The sequence below is a fragment of the Candida orthopsilosis genome, assembly GCF_000315875.1.
Source record: "Candida orthopsilosis Co 90-125, chromosome 4 draft sequence".
NCBI lineage: Eukaryota > Fungi > Ascomycota > Pichiomycetes > Serinales > Debaryomycetaceae > Lodderomyces > Lodderomyces orthopsilosis.
The window spans coordinates 1,155,949-1,182,175 of NC_018297.1; the positions used below are offsets into that span (position 1 = coordinate 1,155,949).

A 26,227-nucleotide genomic window follows, 5' to 3' on the forward strand; every position below is an offset into this window, starting at 1 on the left:
TTTCCAACCATTTTGCTGACCAAAGATTCATCGATTTCAGAAATATCAACATCAAATACATCAGAAAGCCCAAAGACTATAAAATCTTACCATGTCAATACAGCTAAGAGATGGTTTAATCAATCAGCTGTTGGATCGCGTTCTTGAAGATCTTTTAGTGAGATTTGTCGTCAACGTACCTGAGGAGGACTTGTCTTCGATAGAAAGAATATTCTTTCAAGTGGAAGAGGCACATTGGTTCTACTTGGACTATGTACGTCAATTGGATCCCAGCCTACCTTCTATGAAGATGAAAACGTTTGCTTCGAAACTTTTGGAAAAGTGTCCGCTAATATGGAAATGGGGAGATCCTTCCGACGCATTAGCAAGGTTTGGGAAATACAAAAGTACGATCCCGGTAAGGGGAGTTGCATTGTTCAATAAGGATTTGACAAAGGTGTTGTTGGTCAAAGGGACAGAATCAAACGCTTGGTCGTTTCCTAGGGGAAAAATTTCCAAGGATGAGAGCGATATTGATTGTGCTGTGAGAGAGGCTGAAGAGGAAATTGGATTCAATTGCTCAGAATTGATAGATAGGAATGATTATGTTGAGAGAACAATTAGGGGTAAGAACTACAAGATTTTCCTCGTGAAGAATGTTTCTGAAGATGCTCATTTTGAGCCAGTTTCAAAGTATGAAATCTCCCAAATAAAGTGGTTTGACATTAAAGCCGTCCAGAAAAAGGTGAAAAGTAATCCAAACAACTTTTTCATAGTAGCAACAATCATTAAACCGGTGATGAAATGGATAAGTAAAAACAAAGGTGTATTGAGTGAAGAGGAGCTTATGCAGCAAGCAGAAATCAAATTAAAGAAATTAATGGGATTGAATAAACGCGAAGAAAATGTGGATGCCGGAAGAGAGTTGCTCAACATTTTACAAAGAGCCAAACCAACTTCAAAATCAGCCGACATTCGAGATGAGTCGACAAACAACCAGGCCGCGCAACCAAATATAACACCAATGGTTAATGTCCAGCTTCCACTACATCTTCAAAATCAACTTCCCTTCTTCACTGGTGGAGCTCATCCCAACATGCCGTTTTTCATGCAACCAATGGCTAATGGGCCTGGACAAGTTCCTCATTTTCCTCAGCCTGGCTTTTTCCACCCTCATCATCAATATAATCAACAAGTGCCACCCAACCCTGAAAGCTTGACGAAACCTAAAACCAATTCAAAAGAATTGTTATCCATTTTGACAACCAAGAGTGACAGGAAGGATGATTCCGGTCTGACCAGAGCGAAAAATGCAGATTCTGGAAATATTAGATCAAGGGCTCAACAACTAATGAGTGTGTTTCCAAAGAGAAAGGAACCGGTTGAAAGGAAAGATGACAAACCAGTTGATAGTAAAGATGTATCAGGTCGTGCAAGCCCTTCAAGCAATCAATCAAACTCAAGTCAAGAAAAGATAAAGACAAAACCAGCTTTGAACAAATATACACCTCTGGAAAAAGATGCATCTAAGTCGGTGCGTCAACAACCATCGAATGAGATTGAGGAATCCATTCGTTCTTCGTATCAGCGACAACCAGCAGTTGGACAAAAGATAAAATTACTCAAAAGATCTGACAACAAAGATTCAAAGGATCTTTTGAGCCTCTTGGGGCCGAGAAAAGAAACTAAGGAACAAGGTAATGGCTCTGATTCCAAACAAAATGGGGGTATCGCGAATCAAGCACAAAAAGAAGCGTCTATTGAGGAGGAAGATGATGTAAATGGATCAATTCATGTCGAAAAACAGCCCTCACCCGACCGTACTGCCTCACAACAATTACTAAGCTTTTTACACAGAGAGACCCCATCCAAGAATTTTGACGAGGGAGAAAAGAGGGCCAGTGGGATTGCAAATGTATTAAACAAAGAAACACGCGATAATGATATTACACCTAGGGTGGTATCGCCAACCAGAGATTTTCTCAGTTTACTCAAGAAACCAAACAATGCTGATTCTCGTAACACATCAAGTGTTGATCCGTCACCATTATCAAACAAACCCCAGCAACAGCATAAATCACAATCGTCAACTTCAGCAAACAAATTGCTCAGTTTGCTAGAAAGGAGACCATCAGATAATGGTAAAGGCAGTATCAACCAGGGTATTTGGAGCAATCAAGATAAACGACCTAGCATTACATCACCCAATGCATTAGCCAGTATTCAACAATTTGACAGAGAAGTTGGCAGTAATCAAGCAACGTTGTCAAATACTATTGCGTCACCCGTTTCAGAAAATTGGGGGTTCTCTCAGCCGGAATCTTATCAACAACTGCAACAACCGCATCAGCAGCAGAATGTCGATTTGTCAGCTGCAAATACGTTAAGAGACGTTTTGAGAAAGAACAGCGCGCAACCATCTCCTAGTTTGAGTGGGGCGTATGATCCTGTGAGTAACAGTCAATCACAGGCTCCACAGGCTCCACAGGCTCCGCATACTCAAGCATGCCCCAATCAAAAACAGCAGGATCAATTTGATAATTTTGAGGATTTCGAAGATTTTGAAGAGTTGGACAACTTTAATGCATTCAATGATAAATACATATTTGATGAAGAGTTACTTCCTAAAACTTTCAACACCTTTGATGTCGATAGTGATGAAGAAGATTCTGGAGGTCATGTTGGACATCAGTTTCAGCATCCACTGCAACTGCAACTGCAACAGCGCCAGCGTCAGCTGCAGTATTCACAGCACCCACAACAATCTTTCTACCAAGGTGGTGCCTTTCAACAAGCACAGAAACCTTTGGAGAATACGAATGGTATCAACTCGGGAACACCCAACATAGCAGAACCTAAATTCAATTTATCTACATCATTCCGGTCAACTATTGGTCCACAGGATAATTCAAACAATCCAGGTAAAGGATTATTAGCATTATTGAACCGGGGAAAATCTTCATAAGAGATGACGTATAAGTTATAACATTAAAATAACAATCTAAATACTGAAAAAGTCTTTGGCATTTGTTTTGAGTGCCTTTTTTTGTCGTTGTGGTTTCTCCCCGTTTACTACATCGTCATCAATTGACCAATTAGTAGATGAGGTTTTCTCATAAACGTAGGTTGCTCTATTTTTGTTACTTTTTAACACCTTGTTTCGGCGTTTCCAAATATCCTCTACATCATATGGATTATATTGCTGATTTGTTATGAACAAGTCTAGAATGGGGTTTCTAGACATGAATAGATTTGGTTGAGATAAATGGCCGGATGTGGTCTCGGCTCTCTTCAATGCATTCATACTTAATCCCATTGGCATAGTTTGCACAATTTTCATTCGACCTGGATCCATGAGCTTCCAATGTTTATGCTTGATTTCAAAGTCAACTTGCATGTAAACAAGTTTGCAACTTTGGAACAGAATTGCATCAAAGAACTTTGACAATCCTCGAGGTGTAACTTTTGTATTTGCTATTTTAATCAACATCAACTGCCTTAGTTTGGTACTGGTGGAAATACATGAGCCCAAATGTTGTAAAAATGTATCATCTATGTCATGGTTTGATAAATCAACACAGATCAAATTGGAGACATTAAAAATCAGAAAAAAATCCTCCTTGTTAGCCACTGGCTGATGTGACATATCCAAAATGACGTATGATTTCAACATAGCTAACTCATGAATCATGTTGGAAATCAGAACATTGGAGAATAAAGTTTCAATTCGATGTAATCGATTTCGAGGTATTTGCGTAAAAGCAATAGTTTCATCACGAACATCCACAATGTGTGCTTTATGACTCTTAAAATCAGGTAAATGACCAAAATGACTTAGGAATAATGTGTACACATGAATTGAATCTTGATTGGTGGCTAGGATCATTGTCCATACGATTTTCCAGATCGACCAGGGTAAAGTCTTTAACAAGTCGGAGGTGATTTTTGATGCTTGTGTGGCAATTGATTCTGCGCATGTATGCCGTAGTGATCTTAATGCTTTGTTACTTTTCGGTCGTCGTAGTCTACCTGGTGTAACTCTAGCCCATGGATATGATGTTGTTGAAACTTGAGTATCAACGAAATTCAAATTCCGATGTCCATGAGTCGCATATTTAGCTTCAAGGGGTTGGGTATCCTTCTTAACAAACTCTTTAAACTTGTCTTGTCTCTTGCGTTTCTTTGTTATCCTCCTTGAAAGTTTACCATATCTTGACTGGTGTTTCATGGTCCCACCTTGAAGCACCTCAAAGGATGAAGGATTGTTTATTTTTGCAACTCTATTTTGTGTTCGCTCGTTGGAAAATTCACATTTGGTGTGATGAGCTTTCTTCTTTAACCAACAATCACTTGATTAGATAGTCAATACCATCATGAAATTGGACACTTCTCATATGAGGTATTTGACCTCGGACGATTTTAGAGTATTGCAAGCTGTGGAGCTAGGTTCCAGGAATCATGAGTTGGTCCCCACGCAAATGATCCATTCGATATCTGGTATGAAAGCACCTTCAGGTACGCAAAGGGCAATTGGAGATTTAGCAAAATTGAAACTTGTTGCGAGGTTACGTAACGCTACATACGATGGGTTTAGATTAACATATAATGGGTATGACTATCTCGCCTTGAAATCAATGTTGAATCGAAATACTTTATATTCAGTCGGGTCAACCATTGGTGTAGGAAAAGAATCAGACATCTATTCCGTTAGTGATCCCCAAGGTGTGCAAAAAGTCTTGAAAATCCACCGTCTTGGTAGGACTTCATTCAAGACTGTTAAAAACAATCGTGACTATTTGAAGAATAGACACACTTCTAACTGGATGTACTTATCACGATTGGCAGCAGCAAAAGAATATCAATTTATGCAAATACTTTACGACAATGAATTCAACGTGCCGCAACCATTTGATTACTCAAGACACTGTGTCATGATGGAATGGATCAAAGGATTACCAATGAAGCAATTAAACACTGGAAATATTGGTAAAATAGACTACAAGAAATTATACTCTGATCTCATGTGTTTTATTGTCAAGCTCGCCAAAGCAGGTTTAATCCATTGTGATTTCAATGAATTCAACATCATAATCAGAGATCAATCAAATCCAAACAATAAGAGTGATTTTGTCGTTATTGATTTCCCCCAATGTGTATCAATAGAACATCCGGATGCAAAAATTTATTTTGATAGAGATGTACAAGGTATACGAGATTTCTTCAAAAAGAAGTTTAAATATGATCCTCAACACGATTCAACCATGTATGATACTGACGGATATGGAGACGGATATAAATATGCTTATCCCAATTTCAAGCGTGACGTTGTAAGAGAAAAACTGTTGGATGTTGAAGTTGAGGCATCAGGGTATGCGAAAAAGAAGACAGGTAAGAAGGAAGTTAAAGATTTGGAGAAAGCGGTGATGGGAATGAGAATAACAACAGACGAAACTGACGATTTGTCAGAACTTGAGGATGAGGAAGATGAAGAGCAGGAGGATTATGACGAAGAAGAAGATGATGAGGACGAGGAATATGATGAAGAGGATTTGGATTTCGGCGACGAGGACAGTAACCACGAGGAACAGAATGAAAAGATCATTGCTGCTATATCATCCGGTGACAAGAACCTCAAAATGGATAAACTAGGCAATTATATACTCGATGAATAGGCAATTTACAACGTAAGTTACACTTAGTTCTACAACATTTTGTAGTTTACTATTTTTTTCCTTTTAAAACGTGAAAAAATGTACAGATTATAAAGAAATATACTACCTCTTTAAATTACTTAACGAGTGGCCATACCTTTGGTAACAGCTCTCTTCAAAGTCAATTCAGCTTTTCTATAATCATCAGCAGATGAATCTTCAATTTCCAAAGTTTGCAAAGCATCAGACAAAGCAGCTTCAATCTTGTCCTTAGCAGATTTCTTCAATTTAGCGCTCAAGACAGGATCAGTAACAGTTGATTCAACTGAAGCAACGTAAGCTTCCAATTTTTGTTTTTGTTCGTGTCTCTTGGCAAAAGCATCATCGGATGACTTGAATTTTTCAGCATCATTGATCATCTTTTCGATTTCTTCAGTTGACAATCTACCAATTGAGTTGGAGATGGTGATGTTGGCAGATCTACCAGTTGATTTTTCAACAGCAGTAACCTTCAAGATACCGTTAGCATCAACTTCAAAGATGGCTTCCAAGACTGGTTCACCTGCTTGCATTGGTGGGATGTTTTTCAAGTCGAATTCACCCAATAAAGTGTTTTCAGTACAGTTGACACGTTCACCTTGGTAAACTGGGAATTGAACAGTGGTTTGGTGGTCAGCAACAGTGGTGAAAGTTCTTCTCTTGATGGTTGGAACAGTGGTGTTTCTTGGAACAACTGGAGCAAAGACGTTACCTTGCATAGCAACACCAAGGGACAATGGGATAACATCCAACAACAACAAGTCCTTAGTTTCGTCATTGGTTGATTGACCGGTCAAGATAGCAGCTTGGACAGCAGCACCGTAAGCAACAGCTTCATCTGGGTTGATGGATTTTTCCAATTGTTTACCGTCAAAAAAGTCAGATAACAATTTTTGAACCTTTGGAATTCTGGTTGAACCACCAACAAGGACAATTTCTTCAACTTGTGATTTGTCAATCTTGGCATCTTTCAAGACTTTTTCAACTGGGTCCAAAGTGGATCTGAATAAATCAGCACACAATTCTTCAAATCTAGCTCTGGTGATGTTGGCTGAGAAATCTTCACCATCAAATAATGAATCAATTTCAACAGTGGTTTGAGTACCTGAAGATAATGATCTCTTTGCTCTTTCACAAGCAGTTCTCAATCTTCTTAAAGCTCTGGCATCACCGGAGATATCCTTACCAGTCTTTCTCTTGAATTCATTCTTGAAGTGTTCCAACAAGTTGGTATCGAAATCTTGACCACCCAAATGAGTGTCACCAGCAGTAGCTTTAACGGTGAAAACACCACCAGTAATGTTCAACAAAGAAACATCGAATGTACCACCACCCAAATCGAAAATCAAAACATGTCTTTCTTTTTCAGATTTACCAGCACCCAAACCGTAAGCAATAGCAGCGGCGGTTGGTTCGTTAATGATTCTCAAAACATTCAAACCAGCAATGGCACCAGCATCCTTGGTAGCTTGTCTTTGAGCATCATTGAAATAAGCTGGGACAGTAATAACAGCTTTTTCAACTTTTTTACCAATTTTAGCTTCAGCAATTTCCTTCATTTTGGTCAAGACCATTGAGGAGATTTCTTGTGGAGAGAAGGTCTTGGTTTCATCCAAGTATTCAACTTCAATTTGTGGTTGTCCATTGACATCGATAACCTTGAATGGCCATGACTTGATATCCTTTTGAACAGATTCATCATCAAAAGCTCTACCAATCAAACGCTTAGCGTCGAAAACAGTGTTCTTTGGGTTTAAAGCAGCTTGGTTCTTGGCAGCATCACCAATTAATCTTTCTTCACTAGTAAAAGCGACGAAAGAAGGAGTAACTCTGTTACCTTGTTCATTGGCAATAATTTCAACTGCTGAGTCGTATGTAGCAACACATGAGTAGGTAGTACCTAAATCGATACCAATAGCACCTTGAAAAACACCGTCAGCCATGATTGTAGTAGTATATATATATGCTAGATTATACTAGGGAGGAGTTAATTGAAAGAAGAAGGGAAAAAAGGGAAAAGAATTTGGAATGATGAAAAGTTTTTCAGGAGTGAAAATTTTCAAGCAGCGGTAGGAAGAGAGAGACAATAAGACAAAGAGAAACGAAAAAGAAATTGAAAAAAAAAATTATGCGATGAATATGGTAGCGATTGTTTATTAGATAATATGTTATGTAATTACTCGTAACCACACTACTTCTTTGACTTACCCGGACATCTCAGTTTTGCAACCAGCAAAAGCAAGACCCACTTTCTTGTCATGAGGCACGAAGTCAGCAAATATCACCTATAATCTGTATTAGAAACTAGAAAGTATCCACAATTACACTAGAAACCATTTCAATTAACTTTAAATACTTCTATTTTGTTCCACACAGTTGTAAATCTCACTAATAGCAATATCAACATTCTGTTTCAATCCATTGACAGTGATATCTTGCTTGGTATTATTTTTACTAACAAATCTCAAGTTCCCATCTATGTATTGTTCAAAGGGAGTCAGATCAATATGAATCCAGCATTTCAGTTGTATGCGTATGGAATCCAATTTTGCTCCACCAATTCCCAAAATTTGTTTAATTTCACGTCGATTAAAAGATAATGTAATTGAAACCAGTGTCATCGTATTACACAGGCCTTGACCTTGGTTTGAATATCTATCTGAAAATTCAATTTTTTGATTGTTGCAATTTGAAATTTCACCCATTGTTGTAATTTGTGGTGTATAGATAATCAGTTCAATTTTATCACATGCAACCACCATTTGTAACAAATCATCAGTAATGCTTGATTGATGTAGAATTATAACACCATTATTGAAAGACCCACCTAGTTTGAAGCATTGAGTCAATGAACCTCTAATTTGAAGATTTTCGTGATTTGTAAACTGAATCTGGACGAGTAGTTGTAAGACTTCAACGGTGTATTTCGAGGTAAAATTGAGATCCCAGTAAGGACACCCCATGTGCTTCTCTATTACCAAATTATCATTCAAATCTGGTTGGCTTATGAGGCTCTTGGTTTCAATCAAATGTTGAAGAAATCTAGATAACGTTGGCGTTGTTACTAAAATTGAAAGTGGTTGTTTTCCTTCTTCCTTATTCTCCTTCAATAGAGAGGGGTTGATTTCGAATCGTAGGGACTCAGACGACAATAGTAATTGACGTATGGCTGATTCCATTGAGCTCTCTGGGATCTCCGAAACAGTTTGGCTTTTTGAGTAGCCACCTTCTGGTGTTAAATTTTTTGCAACAGAAATCAAACACATTAAACAGCAACAACTAATATTGATCGATCTTTTACAAGTGCTTACAGTTGGACTAACTCATTAGTTATTAGTATATTATAAATGTACATGTAAATCCACCCACCAATCTAACCTCATCAACATGTAAGTCAAACTGAACACCACTATCTTCACTTCTCCGCGTTATAAACCTCCTTTGCCACGTTATATAAAAATTGGTATTGGTACACAGTTTGAACCATCATCATCCTCTGCGTCCTCAACTGAAACACCGCTTTGTAAACCAAATCTTTTGTAGGATTGCTATCAATAATAGTACGAAACTTGTCCCTATCTCGAAACAAATGATCATAGACCATAAAAGTACCTGATCTTCCAACACCTGCAGAACAATGGATTATTGGAATAGGTTGATTTTCTGGTAATGCAGCACTAGCTTGTTTCACTTCATTTATGTGTCGAGATAAATTAGCTAAGGGAGTGATTGATGGGGGGATTTTAGCATCTGCCCACTTATAGTAATAGAAATGATACACCTTCTTGGTTTTGATTCCTGATTTGAGTTCAAATTCAGTCAACAAATAATCCTCATCGACATCATAAGTTTCATTAACGTTCTTTATAGTCAAATCCTCCATTGCAATACCATCTTCGAGATTTTCTTGTTGGAATCCCCAAGCTTCACCTACTTCTGGCCAATATTTATCACATTTAATCATTCCTTGCTCCATTAATGGTGTAACCATCGCAATTATAACTACATCGTTGCCTTGCTTCTCCAGCTCATTAAAACACATTGACCAGAAATGATTTCTTGTTGAATCCAATGGCCCTTGACAAGCAATGTATCGATTAATTAAGGTGTCTCCTTTAATTTGTAATTTTATATGGGATGCATTAATATAATCAGAATATGTGGTTTCATTTTTAATTGGTAGTTTGACTCTAGTTTCATTCCATGGCATAACATTGCTATACCTGTTTCGATCTTTGTTTCTTTTCGATATTGCTGCAGTAAGTGACCATATAGATTCAGTGGGGTTGTTCAAACCATCAACGATTCTATTTGACTCAACTTCATTCAATTCATCAAATTTGTCACGTTGTTCTTGTGATGCTATTGTGAGTAAAGTAGGCAATTTACCATCTCGCTGCGTTTTGGATGTAGCCAGTTTATTGCTATTTGATGAGGTACTGTTGTTATTGGCACGGATTATTGGCTTCTTGAATACATTCATTCTCGTGAATGTAAATGGTGTAGTAGAACTCAAGTGCATGTCAACCTTTTTTAAAGCGTATTTTATTTTGTGTGTGATTTGTACAAGCCCTGCGTGATGTCTCCTTTGTAATTTCTCTCCCTGTCCGTTGTTTTAATGAATAGATTCTACGACACGCTTGAGAGCTAAGGATAGTAGGACGATAATTATCAAGGTTAAAGGTTAAGATGATTAACTTATTGAAGGAAAAAGAGTAAAAAGATGTACAAAATTTTCTTTTAAATGGGTAAGATTTAATAAAACAATTCTTTGAATTTCCACGGGACACGGTGGATCACACAAATGATAAACGTGCATATATATATATTAATTAGAAGTAAAATTAATCATACCATTATGCGCATGTAGCGCTAGATACAATGGATCGAAGTCGGCATCTGCAGGCAATACAAATATCTTAATCAAAGAGTTCCATAATCAAGAACATAGCAAGTGTAATTTATACAGACGTTCTGAATCTATACTGTACACCTTCTTTTCCTCTATGCCCGTGGAAATTTATAAAAAGATCCAACTACACTAACTCAAAAACTCAGACATCTTCATATATTTGTTTATTGCAAGTAGCTAAAAGATAAAAGTCCGTTAGTTTCGTATCACAAGCTTTTAGTGTTTTTTTAATCTTCCCCACCGGATTATCATCAACACGCTTTCGCCTTTTAGTTCATAAATTCCGATCCGCAAATACAACATCACTAGCATGCGCTACCTGTTATAACAATCAAATTCTTTTGCAATCAATCCTTGTATTCAAATACAATGTCGTTGATATTACGGGTAATCATTGGGAGTTAGAAGAGGTTAGATGGTTGTTGTGGGTTTCGTTATTACTACATAGTGGATGTAGCTATCACTACAACTATCTGTATACAATTTGCTTTATACTTGGATTAAAAGATGAACGACTCCACTCAATCACTATGCAGCAGGAAAAAACTTCAATTAGGACCCACCTTTTGTAAATATAAGAAAACACGATTGTATTTAATATGCCATTTTGTACTTGTGAACAAATATTATTAATTACTAGAATGCAAATACTACATTTTTGCCGGTATGTTCTCTCATGATAAGGACAGCTTTCCACCCGTACTTGAACAAATCGGCATGTAGCATTCAAAGAAAGAATTTGTCCGGAGAATACTTGAAGACATACTAAACGTATTTGAAGTTCTATATTCTGGGTGCTTTGAAATGTACTTTTGGTCGTTGATGTGAAATATTACAATCATACCGCAGTAATTTTTTCAGTACGCATGATAAAAAATGTTACCAGCGCTTGATCACCCTGAAAACTTTGGAAAAAATTGGCCTGGCTAGCTCAATCGGCTAGAGCGTGAGACTTTTAATCTCAAGGTTGCGGGTTCGAGTCCCGCGTCGGGCTTTTTTTCCTGTTCTTGTTTTTCCTTGTTTTTTAGGTTGATCTAGCGAAGTTTAGAAGTATTGGAGGAGATCAAAGGGGCGATTGTTTAATGTCGTAGACATGGATCTTACACGAACATTGAGCTTAATGAGAGGTGCTCAATTCCAATAAATGTGGCTGCAAAAAAATAAAAATACCTCGATAAACGCGATTGTATTTTTTTAACCTCGGCAAACGGAATGTATTCAAGAGACGGTTAAAGATTAGGTAGCTAGTGGTGTGTTTTTTAAGTTTGATGTAATGAGTCAAAGTCGTAACATTTTTCTTATCACCCACTGCAAAGATTGCACCACTTTTTATCTTTAGAAGTAATGGTTCCAATATAGTTTAATGAAGGACCAAAATAATTCAAAGATTTTTTTCTCTTTTGTGATGTAGGTAATTTCAACCAATTAAATGAAGTGTAAATGAAAGAAATGTGAAACTACAGAAGGAGAAAAAATAAAATAAATTGAAATCTGGGGGAGAATAAATTTATCGGAGTTTTCAAACTTCACTTAACCATAGACTTCAACACGGAAGAAAGGTATAAATATATTATAAGCTGTAGTCACACAACTTGTATACGAGCAAAGCACTTTAATGTCATTGTTTTGGTTTCATGACCACTAGTGTATTCTCATTTATCGGTGTTTGGTTTGCAATTTAACCGAGGGGGTAGTGTGCATATTACCAAACGCGAAAAGAGATATTATAAACTTACAGCAGCTGATTGGCTGTAAGAAGAAAATTCAATTAACGGAACCGAAAACACACATATAAGTTTTTCTCTTGACACAAAAACGGATATTTAGATGATCAAAACAAAATTTAACCCACATTCTAAATGAGTAGACTCGTAGCCTCGGAAAGATGATAATGCTTCAACCAACAAACAATTGGATAAGGTAGTGGGATACCTTTTGGTAAGACTAGAGAATTGTAGCTATTGACTAATCAAGACTACTGTAGATTTGAATATTATGGTTGTTTCTTTGCGGGTAAATTGTTGTTGTTGCAGGGGAAGAAAAAAACTTCTCCTTGTCTGTCTGTTGTCTTCTATTGTTTGTGATTTTTTTCTAAACCAACCAAATTTAATAAAGTATAAAATTTTTCCAATTTCTCCTCCTCCAATTCTTTTTTGATTCTTCTTCTTCTTCTTCTTCTTCTTCTTTTTCTTTTCTTTATTCAACTTTGTTCAATTTAGAATCAGGTAAAAAAACCTTTCAATCATATTTATTTACTACTAATCTAATATGTTGTCTGCTTCAAGAACAGCTATTAGAGCAAACCCACGTTCTGTCACCATTCGTGGTTTAGCTTCTGCTATCAACAGAGATTCAAAAGTCCACCAAAACTTGTTGGAAGATCACTCTTTTATCAACTACAAACAAAACTTGGAAAATGTTGAAATTGTTAAAGCTAGATTAAACAGACCTTTGACTTATGCTGAAAAAGTCTTGTATGGTCACTTGGATGATCCTCATGGACAAGATATCGAAAGAGGTAAATCATACTTGAAATTGAGACCAGATAGGGTTGCTTGTCAAGATGCTACTGCTCAAATGGCTATTTTACAGTTTATGTCAGCTAATTTGCCTCAAGTTGCCACTCCATCAACAGTTCATTGTGATCACTTGATTCAAGCTCAAATTGGTGGTGCTAAGGATTTGGCTAGAGCCATTGACTTAAACAAGGAAGTTTATGATTTCTTGGCTTCTGCTTGTGCTAAATATAACTTGGGTTTCTGGAAACCAGGTTCAGGTATTATCCATCAAATTGTTTTGGAAAACTATGCATTTCCAGGTGCTTTGTTGATTGGTACCGATTCGCACACTCCAAATGCTGGTGGTTTAGGTCAATTGGCTATTGGTGTTGGTGGTGCTGATGCCGTCGATGTTATGTCTGGTCTTGCTTGGGAATTGAAGGCACCAAAGATTATCGGTGTTAAATTGACAGGTAAAATGAGCGGTTGGACTTCACCAAAGGATATTATCTTGAAATTGGCTGGTATTACTACTGTCAAGGGTGGTACTGGTGCTATTGTCGAATACTTCGGTTCAGGTGTTGAAACCTTCTCATGTACTGGTATGGGTACTATCTGTAATATGGGTGCTGAAATTGGTGCCACCACCTCAGTTTTCCCATACAACAAATCCATGGATGACTACTTGGAAGCTACTGGTAGATCTGATATTGCTCAATTTGCTCACCAATATAAGAATGATTTCCTTAAAGCTGATGAAGGTTGTGAATATGACCAAGTTATTGAAATCGACTTGAACACTTTGGAACCACACGTCAACGGTCCATTCACTCCAGATTTGGCTACTCCAGTCTCCAAGATGAGAGAAACTGCTATTGCCAATGACTGGCCATTGGATGTCAGAGTTGGTTTGATTGGTTCATGTACCAACTCTTCATACGAAGATATGTCAAGAGCCGCTTCTATCATTAAGGATGCCGAAGCTCATGGATTGAGAGCCAAGACCTTGTACACTGTTTCCCCAGGTTCAGAACAAGTTAGAGCTACTATTGCCAGAGATGGTCAATTAAAGACTTTCGAAGATTTCGGTGGTGTTGTTTTGGCTAACGCTTGTGGTCCATGTATTGGTCAATGGGATAGACAAGATGTTAAAAAAGGTGAAAAGAACACCATTGTCTCATCATTCAACAGAAACTTCACTTCAAGAAACGATGGTAACCCAGCTACCCACGCTTTCGTTGCTTCCCCAGAAATGGCTACAGCTTACGCCATCACTGGTGACTTGGGTTTCAACCCAATCACCGATTACTTGGTTGATTCCGAAGGTAACGAATTCAAATTGAAGGAGCCATCTGGTCTTGGTTTGCCACCAAAGGGTTACGACAAGGGTGAAAACACTTACCAGGCCCCACCACAAGACAGAGCTTCTATTGATGTTGTTATCTCACCAACTTCTGACAGATTACAAAAATTGAAACCATTCAAGCCATGGGATGGCAAGGATGCTGAAAGATTACCAATCTTGATTAAAGCTGTTGGTAAGACCACCACTGATCATATTTCAATGGCTGGTCCATGGTTGAAATACCGTGGTCACTTGGAAAACATTTCTAACAACTATATGATTGGTGCCACTAATGCTGAAAACGGTAAAGCCAATGAAGTTAAGAACCACTACACTGGTAAATGGGACGGTGTTCCACAAACTGCTGCTGCATTGAGAGATTCTGGTCACAAATGGGTTGTTATTGGTGATGAAAACTTTGGTGAAGGTTCTTCTAGAGAACATGCTGCTTTGGAACCAAGATTCCTTGGTGGTTTCGCCATTATTACCAAATCATTTGCTCGTATTCACGAAACTAACTTGAAGAAACAAGGTTTGTTGCCATTGAACTTTACCAATGTTGCTGATTACGACAAGATTAACCCAACTGATGAAATTGATTTGCTCGGTTTGACTGAGTTGGCTCCAGGTAAGAATGTTATCATGAGAGTTCATCCAAAGGATGGTGAAGCTTGGGAAACTGAATTATCACACACTTATAACAATGAACAAATTGAATGGTTCAAGTACGGTTCAGCTTTGAACAAGATGGCTGCCGTCGCTGCTGAAAAACATGCTGCTGGTAAGAAATAAGTGTGAGGGTCAATAAAGAGAATTTTATTCTTTGATTCAAATGTACATTATTTATTATTATTATTGATACTCCCACTTTGTATTCTACAGTCATTTATTCACGTTTTTATCGTATATATATTCCAGAAGATAGGTTTTCCTTTTAATCTATACAGGTCATTGAATTTATTTATTTGAGGCTCGTGCGATTTAATGTAGAGGGTACTTGTACTTCCTGTACAGGAATTACATTGCCTATATAACATGTACATAGTCTAAGTCGTGCTATTTACTCAAGCGAAGAGATATCGTCATTGGTAAATGGCCATCTTTTAAAGACTAGCAGTACGTGGTACGTTCCTGAAATGAATACTTGTGATGACCTTCATTGCATCTTTTTAACTCATCGATCTGTTGGTTTATTCTCTTGTAGATGTTCCTTCAACTCTTCCAAACTTGCCTTGTCCTGACTTGAAAAATTCAGTTGTGGATCAACAACAGCAGCCCATTTCTGTTTCAAATCTGACCATGAGGCTACTTCATCCTTAGGTACTTCTGGTTTATACTTGTCCTTTAAGTTACCATCTTTATCTAGCTGTTCTCTAGGGAAGGTGGTGTGTTAGTATTAATGAACCTTGATGATGATATGTGGATGTGCTATTTGTGACGTGAGTGAAGTACATACAGGATTAGCGGTTTCCAGAAATTCACTCCAAACCACCACGATGCAATGATGGCAACGCCTCCTACCACAAGCTTGCCTCCACTTGAAGACATGTTGAAGAATGATAAACGATAAAGTTATGCTTTAAATTTTGGAAATGATTTTTTTTTTCGTTTTGGTTGAGAGTTGCAAATACAGACTTTTTTTTCATTTTGGTGTATAGAGTATTTTGTACTATAAAAGCATTAAAACAACAAGACTAATATCTGTATTTTAACAGTTCTTAAATACGATCCCTTTGAATCCCAAATGTCATTTAAACCCATATAATCTCCCAAACAGGTCCAAATAGACCTAAACAGATCCAAATAGTCCCAAATAGTTACAATTCTATATTGGGATGAATCTCCCTAATTTAATCCCCTTATTCGTCCCAAAATTTTTCCAATGTACCAAACTTGAACAAACCCTTAAACAAAGTCAAATCTTGACTGGTTAGTCTCCCAACAACCGGATTTCCAAAATTACCTAAAAGGAAATAAAACAGTCACCCCAAAATTTAATCCCCTCCGAAACGCTTGACAATGAGCTTTCTCCCAATTAAACCAAAATTAGATCGAGGTACCATATGAACTTACACGAGAAACCATGACCTCTAAATAACCGAAACCTCTTAAAGTTCCAACCACAAAATAGCAATCACCTGAAAACCAGAACCACAACCACCCACAACCAACTCTCCGGCTCTTCAGCTGATCAGCTGTTCAGCTCATCAACTTTTGCAACCAAATTGAAAATCATTCCAAAACAAAGCCTCCATTTCTTGTCATAACTCACCCTCCATTGACTTTATTAATCCTCTACGGTAATAAATATACACCCATGAAATCCTCTACCTTTTCCAAGTTATTAACAAAAAGTGATCCAATCAAATATATACTGTCTCTTGTGAAGGTCATCTGAAAATCATTTAAACTACAGTTACAAGCCCTCTATTATTGTAATTTTTCCCATCAAAACTTAACATCTTCATTGAGTGTATCGGTATACCAACAGGATGTACACCCAGGACCCACAAGACCCAATCAACAGCGGGGTTTCAACAACGAAAGACTCAAAAACCAAATATCTCGCAATTTTTGTTCCGGAAGGATCCTTTTCTGGAACCGAAATACGCGGAAATCAAATCACCTCGTTACAGCTTGCAGTGGATCTAGAAGGTTTTTTTTGAGTCAGAAGGGACCCCTTTCAAAGGCTTGTAGACTGAGGTATGATTCTGGTGTTGGGATTGATGATGACTGATAACAAAGACAAAAACAGAAAAATCGGGGAAATGTGTTGAGGCATTTATTTTTTAAACACAGAAACAGAATTTTGGCAGCCAAAAACTTACCTTTTTGCAATTTTTCTTATGCTGCATATGTATACACACACACCCAAGTTGCGTTCCTTCTTCTAAGTTTAAAATTTTCATTAAATCGTCAAATATCTAAACAATTCTCTACACAAACTAGCATATAGCTCCAAGAAATGAAATGAGTCCTAGTCGACCTCTTCCCCAGTATTCAAAATTTCTCCATCGCCTCCGTGCTCCATCACCTTTTCACCTTTCTCCTCTTGTTCACACCCAATAACACCCCATTTGATGTTAGTGACTTCTTCTAATCGGTTTAAAATTTCACACATTGGGGTAAACAATCCAAATTGCTTGTATTCGCCGTCATACGAATGCAACATCCCCAAAACACCCAATCCATTGGCCTTTGAATCCAAGTCTTGTAATTTCGTAAGCACCCAACTTCCACTATCACCACCACCAGCAAATGCTGAATTGTGCTCTATGGAATTAACAATAAACTCCAGTGAATGCATAGCTCCATCAAGCCAGTAAACCAATTTGACCCCATTTAGATTACCACGAGTGTATTTTGTTGTTGAGCCATATTTGAATACAGATATGCCATGATAACACTGGTCCTGCTCTTGTGAAGATGATGAAACACTTGAGTCAACCTCGTTAATATCCTCGTTGATCGTTTTTGGCTTAAATCGCCTCAAATTGAGCACTTTTCGAACATATAAATTATCTATTATAAGTGCAGGGTCATACTCGCTGAATTGAACGTCATCTCCCAAGTAGTTATACGAGCACTTCAAGTGCTTGTTGACTTTGATGATTGCCAAATCTGAAAGTTTACGTTCAACTAATCCACTGACCTCATTGGAAGATTTTGATAAGTTAATTAATGTTCGCTCACCCCATATAATTTGCCCGAATCTGAACTGTGGGAGGTTGCGCATTTCATAATGTTCCGATGAATGTTTTTCTTGGACCTTGACTTTTTTCAACGGGAACATTTCCTCCAATTCATTCAATATTGTGCCATAAGCAATATGGCTCTCACTGAGTTGTCCGCCTTGCCTTTGATATTGTGCAATTAGAGCTTGCTTATACAATGATATCAATGCAGCTGACGGAGAAGCAATGTTGCAGTAATGTGACGAGTCTTGAGGATCTAAACATACATGTCCACATGATATTGCAAACTTACTAGATGCATAGCTTTTGAGTTGTGGTTGTTTTATGAGATCTATTTTAGGATAGATGTAGCCACCCATGGTTCCTGAGACTCTGTTTGAGTTTTCTGTTGATATGGACATGGATATTGGAGGTTCCAATGGATCTGTGGGTATTCTAAAAGGTAATTTAAATTTGTGTACAGCATTTGACGTTCCAGGAGTGCGGCCTGTTGGAATTGGTGGTGGATTCAGTACCGACGCAGAAGCAAGCTCAATCCTATTCCTCATAACCATGACGTGAACATCGTCATATAAATCGTGAATACTTTGGGTTAGTTTGTAGTGCATGTCCAGAGGATCAGGGTATCCAAAATAGAGACACAATATGCTCATGCGCATGGAGACACCTCTCATTATTGGGGCTATGAATGATCCACTTTGCTCTTGAACCGAAATATTTGTTTGAGCAATTTTATCCATGATCCGCACAATTACATTTTCATTGGGAAAATCTCTCACATTGTTAGATCCTACTGCAAAATTCCGAGGTTTAGCGATCACGTTATTGTCATTAAGGTCGTCGTTGAAAACAGCAGCAAAATCGTTGAAATTTTTGACTAATAAAAGCTTCAACTTGATATAAACATCGTCTTTCAATAAATTGTCATAAAAGTGGAGATAATACTTGACAATCTTTCTTAAATGTAGATTATTGTAAGTGCTTATATCTGGCTCTTGTTTCTCCTTTATATTATTATTGAATTCTTTGAAACAATCAATACAATTCACCACTGTTGTTGATAAGTTCACACTCGAATTATTATATTGCATCATGATATATGCCAAATTTTGACTTAACTTTTTAAGCTCTTCACAAACACGATCATGATAGCTTCTCTCATCTCCTGTGTCATTTTTTTCCAAGTCAAGAATTTGTAAAGGTTGACTATAGTTGTATTGAAAAGGTCGTTTCGCGGTATTGGTACTTTGATATGATGACTGCTTCGTCGAAAAGGATTGCTTGCTAGAAAAAAGTGAGACACCGTCTCCCGTAGAATGCCTACTACTAGATGCACCCACAGTTACTGTGTCATTTGGACTCATTATCAGTGGATTGAGGTTCAATCCAGTATCGAAAAACCCTGCCTCAGAAGGTTTATGCAGAAGCAGTTGTTTAGTTTCACCAAACATCGGTCTTAGTTCTCGCACGGAGTCATACGACTCATGTGATATATTACTCTTGCTAGGTTTCAATGATGAGGATGTTCTAGACTTGGTGTCATCTTGCCCTGTCAGACTTTGTGTCTCTTGGTTCAAATCTGCATTATCAGGTTTACTTGTTCTTGAAAGGAACCTCTTCATCTTGGGATATTGAAACTGTAAAGTGAGGTTTTATGTGTGATAAAGTCAGTCAAAGATGGTACTCCAGTCACTCAACATGAGGAAAATTTGTGAACTCAACTGGCGGAGTATTTTGTTTCACAGAATCATTCACGTGATTAGATCATGTGATCTAATCACCTGACTCTTTAAATAATCATAGGATTAATTCGGGATTGAAGTAAAGACTACACACACGACTTCAACCAAATTTACTCTCAACAAAGGAGAAAATATATTCATCATTCATAATTTAAAGATTCCATTTTCCTTCTTTCAGCAATAGAGAAACCCTACATGGACCACAACTTGTCGAATAGAAAGGAATCTCCATCAATAAACCCTTACTGAAAACATTTTCCCATAGTGACAAATTCCCCACGGGATAACAAAAGCAAAAGGCAACTACATCTAGAATTAATTTTACAACATCCTGCCTTTCACCCCACAATTTTTTTTCAATACCAACTTTTTTGTCATATTGTCATCAATCGCCAACAGTTGAATTAAAATATGCCAGTGTATTCTATATCCCACGTCGAGAATGTTAGAGTATGTGTGGTCATGGTTGGTTTACCAGCTCGTGGTAAATCTCTCATATCGCAAAAAATTGTTCGATACTTGTCATGGTTGTCAATAAAATCAAAGTGTTTTAATGTTGGAAATTATAGGCGAGAAGTGGCCAAAGAAGCTGCCATTAACGCCGAATTTTTTGACCCAAAGAATGAAGAGGGTTTGGCTTATAGAAAACAAGCCATAGACTTGGCAATAAAAGATATGATGAATTGGTTTGTTGAAGAGAATGGGGTTGTGGGGATTTTGGATGCCACAAATTCTACTAGGGAAAGAAGAGATAGGATTTTGAAGCTATGCCGAGAAAACTATATTGAGCCCATGTTCTTGGAAAGTTGGTGTGACGACAAAGAGCTCATATTGCAGAATATCATGGATGTGAAAACCACTTCTCCTGACTACGTGACAAAGCCTAATGAATTTGCTATGTCAGACTTTCTCAAAAGGATCGAATACTACGAATCAGTGTATGAAACAATGGATGCCACAACCGACTCCGAATTGACGTTTGTCAAACTTGTTAATGTTAATTCCCAGATTATATTGAACCGAATCGAAACTTATTTGGAAAGTCGTATAGTATATTACGTGATGAATTTACACATAAAGCCAAGAAGCATTTGGTTGTCAAGACACGGTGAGTCGGAATTCAACCTAACTGGTCAAATTGGTGGTGATGCTGATTTATCAGAACGCGGATGGAGATACGCAAAGAAATTACCTGAACTTGTTCTCAAGTCGTTGGGGGAGGAACACAAGCATACCAATTTGACAGTGTGGACATCGACTTTGAAACGTACGCAAGAGACCGCTTCATTTTTGCCATATAAAAAACTACAATGGAAGGCGTTGGACGAATTAGATGCAGGTGAATGTGATGGAATGACATATGAAGAAATTGAAAAGGCATTCCCAGAAGATTTCAAAGCAAGAGACGACAACAAATACGAATATAGGTATCGTGGTGGAGAGTCTTATCGCGACATTGTCATAAGATTAGAACCCATTATTATGGAGTTGGAGCGTCAAGAGAATATTCTTATAATCACTCATCAAGCTGTATTGCGTTGTCTTTATGCCTACTTTATGAATGTGCCACAAGAAGAAAGTCCCTGGATGTCTATTCCCTTGCATACGTTGATAAAATTGGAACCAAGAGCGTATTCGACGTTGGTGTCGAGACTAAAAGCGGATATACCGGCTGTTAGTACATACAAGGAAAAAGGAACATCACAATTAGGAGAAGCAAAATCGGGAGAGACCATTTTCAAAAGTAGGGATTTGTTAAATAGCGGCGATGTGGTTTAGATTCTTAGGAATACTGAATGCGCCTATCTGGAGCAAGTAGATTTGTAGAGATTCTATGCTTTTCGATTTTACTTCAATACGAACTTTCCCATAAAAACATACACAAACATCAATAAAAGGCTACACAGTAGGTGGATAGCGTTTAACTTGCTCTAGCACTTTCTGCTCATATAATTTCCGATCCTTGCTGAAAGCTTTCCAAGCAGGCTCTTGTGCTGGCGAATCTGGATTTGGCGTATCCAATAATTCTTGTACTCCCAAAACTATCTGCCTCAATGTGATTGCCGGCTTCCAGTCTTGCTCTTCATTCAAAATACTCAAACAAACAGTACCACTAGGATACACATTTGGATGGTAGAACCCCGCAGGAAACTTCACTCTGGGTGGCTTTGATGGATATTCTGGTGGGAAATCCAACCTGATCGGGTAAACTCCACCTTCCCATAATGTACCTGCTTTTCCCGGAATTCCTGCTTTCCACAGAGTTAAATCTAAGGAGCCATCTGAACCTTTTACTGGTTTAGCGAAGAAGCCAAATGGATGATCTTTTCTCCACTGTTTTCTTTCTTCTTGTAATCTGATATTGCGAAGGGACATCTTTCACTCTAGGTGTTATTGAAATGGGTGTATAAAAACAGTGGTAATAACAGTGAAATGAAATAAAGTACCAGGAGGATCAAACTATTAAGATGTTATTGCAGATGTTATTGCAGATGTGCAGGCTTGAGGAATTTGTGTGTTGATGATTTAATGAAAAGGTTTTTAGGATTTTTCGCGCGTCACAATTTCCATATTCTGCTCTAAGGGCTTCTTAAAACTAAAAGAAGGTATTAGTCTGATGCTAATTGAAGAACTCACCGGTAATAGGGACTCGCCGTTGAGTGTTGATCCATATAAAGAAACAGTCTATACTTTTTCAGAATCAACGAAAGATGAAAAGAATCAGCAACTTATTGACGACTTTCTCAAGCCATCTCCAGAACTAAATTGGGAATTACTCGATCTTGTACAACCCAAACCCGACGTTAATAGAGACAAAATTATCCAGAAATTAGTCATCAATCCGTCTAGTTTGAATAGAACGAAAATGAGATTCAAGAGATCCGGGATTGAGGGCAAGATTTCTGGGTATCGTGAGGAAGTCGATCTCAATGAAGTGAATGCCTCTGCATCAAATTCATTGAGTATCAATAGAGATTATTCATCAAAAAGTGATAGTATAAGAGGAAAAACGGGATTTTTACCTTTTCAGCCTGGTGGATTATTACAGCAGGCATCGATAGATCGTGAAGTTAAGGATACTACATCAAACTTGCACAGAAACGAGTATGGATTATTTGATATACCACCAGGTCTTTCGCGAGGATTAGAAGTTGGCGACTCACAAAGCTTAACCGATTTGGAAGATTTGAACAAGGAAGAAGAAGATCTGAATGGGCAAACATACGAAACTGTGAAGGAGCATACTTTGTTTGATGGTAAGGATGGTCAAAAAGCATCAGCTGAACCCAAATCAAAGCTTCCGTTTGATGCAAATGAGATAGAAGGATTGGTACCGTTTGATTATAAGTCTTTCAGATACGACGAGAAGAAACCGCCCGAGAAGCGTGACTGGGCTCATGTTGTAGATTTAGATCATAAAATTGAGGATTTCAATGAATTGGTTCCCAATATGGCTAGGACTTGGCCCTTTGAGCTTGACACATTTCAAAAAGAAGCCGTATTTCATTTGGAACAAGGTGATTCTGTCTTTGTTGCAGCTCACACATCTGCAGGTAAAACCGTTGTAGCCGAGTATGCAATCGCAATGGCAAAAAGAAACATGACCAAATGCATATACACTTCCCCTATCAAAGCATTGTCGAATCAAAAATTTAGAGATTTCAAAGAAACATTTAAAGATATAGACGTTGGATTAATCACTGGTGATGTTCAAATCAATCCTGAGGCAAACTGTCTTATCATGACGACAGAAATTTTACGTTCGATGTTGTATCGTGGTGCAGATTTGATAAGAGATGTCGAGTTTGTCATTTTTGATGAAGTGCATTATGTGAATGATATAGATCGTGGTGTTGTCTGGGAAGAAGTGATTATTATGTTACCTGATCATGTCAAGTATATTTTGTTATCTGCCACTGTTCCAAACACATTTGAGTTTGCTAACTGGGTAGGACGAACAAAACAAAAGGATATTTACGTCATTTCAACACCAAAGAGACCGGTGCCGTTGGAAATCTTTATATCGACAAAGAACAAACTCTTCAAGGTTGTCGACTCAAACAGGAGATTCCTTGAGAGTGAATTTAAAGCTCACAAAAGTTTACTTGAAGCAGGAAATTCCAATAAACAACTTCCTTCAACAACAATGGGTTCTGGAAGTAGAGGTGGACCCGGTGGAACAGCCAGAGGCGGTAACAGAGGCGTCACTAGAGGTAGAGGTAGCGGTCGTGGAGGCCGTGGAGGTCTGTCTAATCATGGAAACTTTTCAGGTCCGAAAAGGTTTGGTACCGATGGCCCCAACAAAAACACATGGCCCGAGTTGGTACACTATATGAAGCTGAACAATTTGCTACCTGCAGTAATTTTCGTGTTTTCAAAGAAAAAATGTGAAACCTATGCCGACTCTTTACACGGTGTTGATTTCTGCACCGCCAAAGAAAAGTCAGAGATTCACATGTTTATTGATCGAGCTGTTGGAAGGTTGAAAAAGGAGGATCGGGAATTGCCTCAGATCATTAAAATTAGAGAAATGCTTAGTCGAGGTATAGCAGTACATCACGGTGGTCTTTTACCAATCGTGAAAGAGTGTATTGAAATTTTATTTGCCAAGACATTGGTGAAGGTGTTGTTTGCTACAGAAACCTTTGCTATGGGGTTGAATTTGCCTACTAGAACAGTTGTGTTTAGTTCTACTAGGAAGCATGATGGTAGGGCATTTAGAAACCTTTTGCCGGGAGAATTTACCCAAATGTCTGGTCGTGCTGGTAGAAGAGGATTGGATGCAACAGGCACAGTTATAGTTATGGCTTATAATGAAGCATTATCTCCAACTGATTTTAAGGAAGTGGCATTGGGAACTCCAACAAAGTTGCAATCACAATTCAGATTGACTTACAATATGATTTTGAATTTGCTCAGAATTGAGGCGTTGAAGGTTGAAGAGATGATTAAACATTCATTCAGTGAAAATTCGACCCAAGTTCTACTCCCAGAGAATAAAAAGAGACATGATGTTCTCACAAATACATTGGGCAGTTTGGCATTAACTCCATGTGATGAATGTAACTTGAAAGATATCGAGGAGACTTGTATACTCATGTTTGAGTATGAAGACGTTTATGGCCAATGTGTCGTTGATATTCATAAATCGCCTATATTGAAGTCCCAGTTGTTGAAGATTGGAAGACTTGTGTGTTTCAGAGATAAAGAATCAATTGTGAGAATCGGCTTTGTTGTAAAGTCTGATAGTGTTAATGACAGTATATTCTTACTTACTTTCCATCATGGCAGGGAGTATGAGACGACTCAAGAGCAGTACAAATTACCATACCTTCCAATAAGAAGTTACTTGCTAAAAAATTTTGCCAAAATAAAATACAGTGGTGGTCTTAAAGTGGTGTCGGTTCCGTACGAAAATGTCAACTTCATTTGTAGATATGCCTTGAGGGTGTCTATGAATGGTATTGTTGAAAACAAGCATGAAGAGGTTAAGCAGGCAGAAGAGCAGATAACATCGATTCTAGGGCTCCAAAATAGGCTAGATGAGATTAGTTTTAATCAAACAAAACAAATATCTCTCCACGATATGTGCGTTGAAAAGGACAACATCTTTTCAAAAATCAATGATTTGAAAGCTTTCACTTGTCCAAATTTCAAACAGCATTACGCAGAGTATCGAAAAATGCGTCTTTTACAAATGGAGTTAGAGGGACTAGAAAGATTGATTTCAGATGAAAATTTGGACCTTTTGCCAGACTATGAACAGAGGTTGGAAGTTCTTGAAACCCTTGGGTTCATTGATGAAAAACACAATGTGGTATTGAAAGGAAGAGTTGCATGTGAAATCAATTCTGGCTGGGAATTAATTCTTACTGAGTTGGTTCTTGACAACTTCCTTGGTGATTTCGAACCTTCTGAGATTGTTGCACTTTTGTCGTGTTTTGTTTATGAGGGTAGGACTCAAGAAGAAGAACCACCGTTGATTACTCCGAGATTGGAAAAGGGTAAAGCCAAGATACTTGAGATTGCCGACAAGTTGCTCCGAGTATTTATTGAAAAGAGAGTTTCGCTAACGTCAGAGGAAGAGGATTTTGTCGAAAGTAAACGATTTGCTTTAGTCAATGTTGTTTATGAATGGGCTAATGGGTTGAGCTTTAATGAGATTATGGAAATCAGTGTTGAATCTGAAGGTACGATTGTAAGAGTTATCACTAGATTGGATGAAATTTGTCGTGAGGTGAAGAATGCTGCTTTGATTATTGGTGATTCGAAATTGCATTTGAAAATGGCAGAGGCACAAGAAAAGATCAAGAGAGATATCGTGTTCTGTGCATCACTCTATCTTTGAATGCTATATACAGTGTA

At 37.9% G+C, this 26,227-nt stretch overlaps 12 protein-coding genes and 1 non-coding gene across 13 annotated transcripts; 6 read left to right on the forward strand and 7 right to left on the reverse strand. All coding sequences in view use genetic code 12, as the record gives it.

The window, feature by feature from the left end:
• Window positions 1–91: 91 nt before the first annotated feature.
• CORT_0D05760 (hypothetical protein) lies at window positions 92–2,944 on the forward strand (the record flags this gene model as incomplete). The annotated part of the gene is made up of 1 exon (XM_003869500.1): window positions 92–2,944. The coding sequence occupies one exon, from the start codon at window positions 92–94 to the stop codon at window positions 2,942–2,944; it is 2,853 nt and encodes a 950-aa protein (XP_003869549.1).
• Window positions 2,945–2,980: 36 nt separating this feature from the next.
• Window positions 2,981–4,207, reverse strand: CORT_0D05770 (hypothetical protein; the record flags this gene model as incomplete). Its single annotated transcript, XM_003869501.1, has 1 exon — window positions 2,981–4,207. One exon carries the CDS (start codon window positions 4,205–4,207, stop codon window positions 2,981–2,983), a length of 1,227 nt encoding a protein of 408 aa, XP_003869550.1.
• A 145-nt stretch (window positions 4,208–4,352) lies between these two features.
• On the forward strand, window positions 4,353–5,651 carry CORT_0D05780 (Rio2 serine kinase; the record flags this gene model as incomplete). The annotated part of the gene is made up of 1 exon (XM_003869502.1): window positions 4,353–5,651. One exon carries the CDS (start codon window positions 4,353–4,355, stop codon window positions 5,649–5,651), a length of 1,299 nt encoding a protein of 432 aa, XP_003869551.1.
• Window positions 5,652–5,770: 119 nt separating this feature from the next.
• Window positions 5,771–7,612, reverse strand: CORT_0D05790 (Ssb1 heat shock protein; the record flags this gene model as incomplete). Its single annotated transcript, XM_003869503.1, has 1 exon — window positions 5,771–7,612. The coding sequence occupies one exon, from the start codon at window positions 7,610–7,612 to the stop codon at window positions 5,771–5,773; it is 1,842 nt and encodes a 613-aa protein (XP_003869552.1).
• Window positions 7,613–8,017: 405 nt separating this feature from the next.
• On the reverse strand, window positions 8,018–8,935 carry CORT_0D05800 (hypothetical protein; the record flags this gene model as incomplete). The annotated part of the gene is made up of 1 exon (XM_003869504.1): window positions 8,018–8,935. One exon carries the CDS (start codon window positions 8,933–8,935, stop codon window positions 8,018–8,020), a length of 918 nt encoding a protein of 305 aa, XP_003869553.1.
• A 149-nt stretch (window positions 8,936–9,084) lies between these two features.
• Window positions 9,085–10,191, reverse strand: CORT_0D05810 (Ptp1 protein; the record flags this gene model as incomplete). The annotated part of the gene is made up of 1 exon (XM_003869505.1): window positions 9,085–10,191. The coding sequence occupies one exon, from the start codon at window positions 10,189–10,191 to the stop codon at window positions 9,085–9,087; it is 1,107 nt and encodes a 368-aa protein (XP_003869554.1).
• Window positions 10,192–11,501: 1,310 nt separating this feature from the next.
• Window positions 11,502–11,575, forward strand: CORT_0_Lys(TTT)_63. Its single transcript has one exon. It is a non-coding gene (tRNA).
• Window positions 11,576–12,849: 1,274 nt separating this feature from the next.
• Window positions 12,850–15,216, forward strand: CORT_0D05820 (Aco1 aconitase; the record flags this gene model as incomplete). Its single annotated transcript, XM_003869506.1, has 1 exon — window positions 12,850–15,216. One exon carries the CDS (start codon window positions 12,850–12,852, stop codon window positions 15,214–15,216), a length of 2,367 nt encoding a protein of 788 aa, XP_003869555.1.
• Window positions 15,217–15,598: 382 nt separating this feature from the next.
• CORT_0D05830 (hypothetical protein) lies at window positions 15,599–15,972 on the reverse strand (the record flags this gene model as incomplete). The annotated part of the gene is made up of 2 exons (XM_003869507.1): window positions 15,599–15,797; window positions 15,881–15,972. 2 exons carry the CDS (start codon window positions 15,970–15,972, stop codon window positions 15,599–15,601), a joined length of 291 nt encoding a protein of 96 aa, XP_003869556.1.
• Window positions 15,973–17,401: 1,429 nt separating this feature from the next.
• On the reverse strand, window positions 17,402–19,741 carry CORT_0D05840 (Ssy5 protein; the record flags this gene model as incomplete). The annotated part of the gene is made up of 1 exon (XM_003869508.1): window positions 17,402–19,741. One exon carries the CDS (start codon window positions 19,739–19,741, stop codon window positions 17,402–17,404), a length of 2,340 nt encoding a protein of 779 aa, XP_003869557.1.
• Window positions 19,742–20,272: 531 nt separating this feature from the next.
• CORT_0D05850 (Fbp26 protein) lies at window positions 20,273–21,640 on the forward strand (the record flags this gene model as incomplete). Its single annotated transcript, XM_003869509.1, has 1 exon — window positions 20,273–21,640. The coding sequence occupies one exon, from the start codon at window positions 20,273–20,275 to the stop codon at window positions 21,638–21,640; it is 1,368 nt and encodes a 455-aa protein (XP_003869558.1).
• Window positions 21,641–21,760: 120 nt separating this feature from the next.
• On the reverse strand, window positions 21,761–22,237 carry CORT_0D05860 (Ubc9 protein; the record flags this gene model as incomplete). The annotated part of the gene is made up of 1 exon (XM_003869510.1): window positions 21,761–22,237. The coding sequence occupies one exon, from the start codon at window positions 22,235–22,237 to the stop codon at window positions 21,761–21,763; it is 477 nt and encodes a 158-aa protein (XP_003869559.1).
• Window positions 22,238–22,478: 241 nt separating this feature from the next.
• CORT_0D05870 (Ski2 protein) lies at window positions 22,479–26,210 on the forward strand (the record flags this gene model as incomplete). Its single annotated transcript, XM_003869511.1, has 1 exon — window positions 22,479–26,210. The coding sequence occupies one exon, from the start codon at window positions 22,479–22,481 to the stop codon at window positions 26,208–26,210; it is 3,732 nt and encodes a 1,243-aa protein (XP_003869560.1).
• Between the last annotated feature and the right edge of the window lie 17 nt (window positions 26,211–26,227).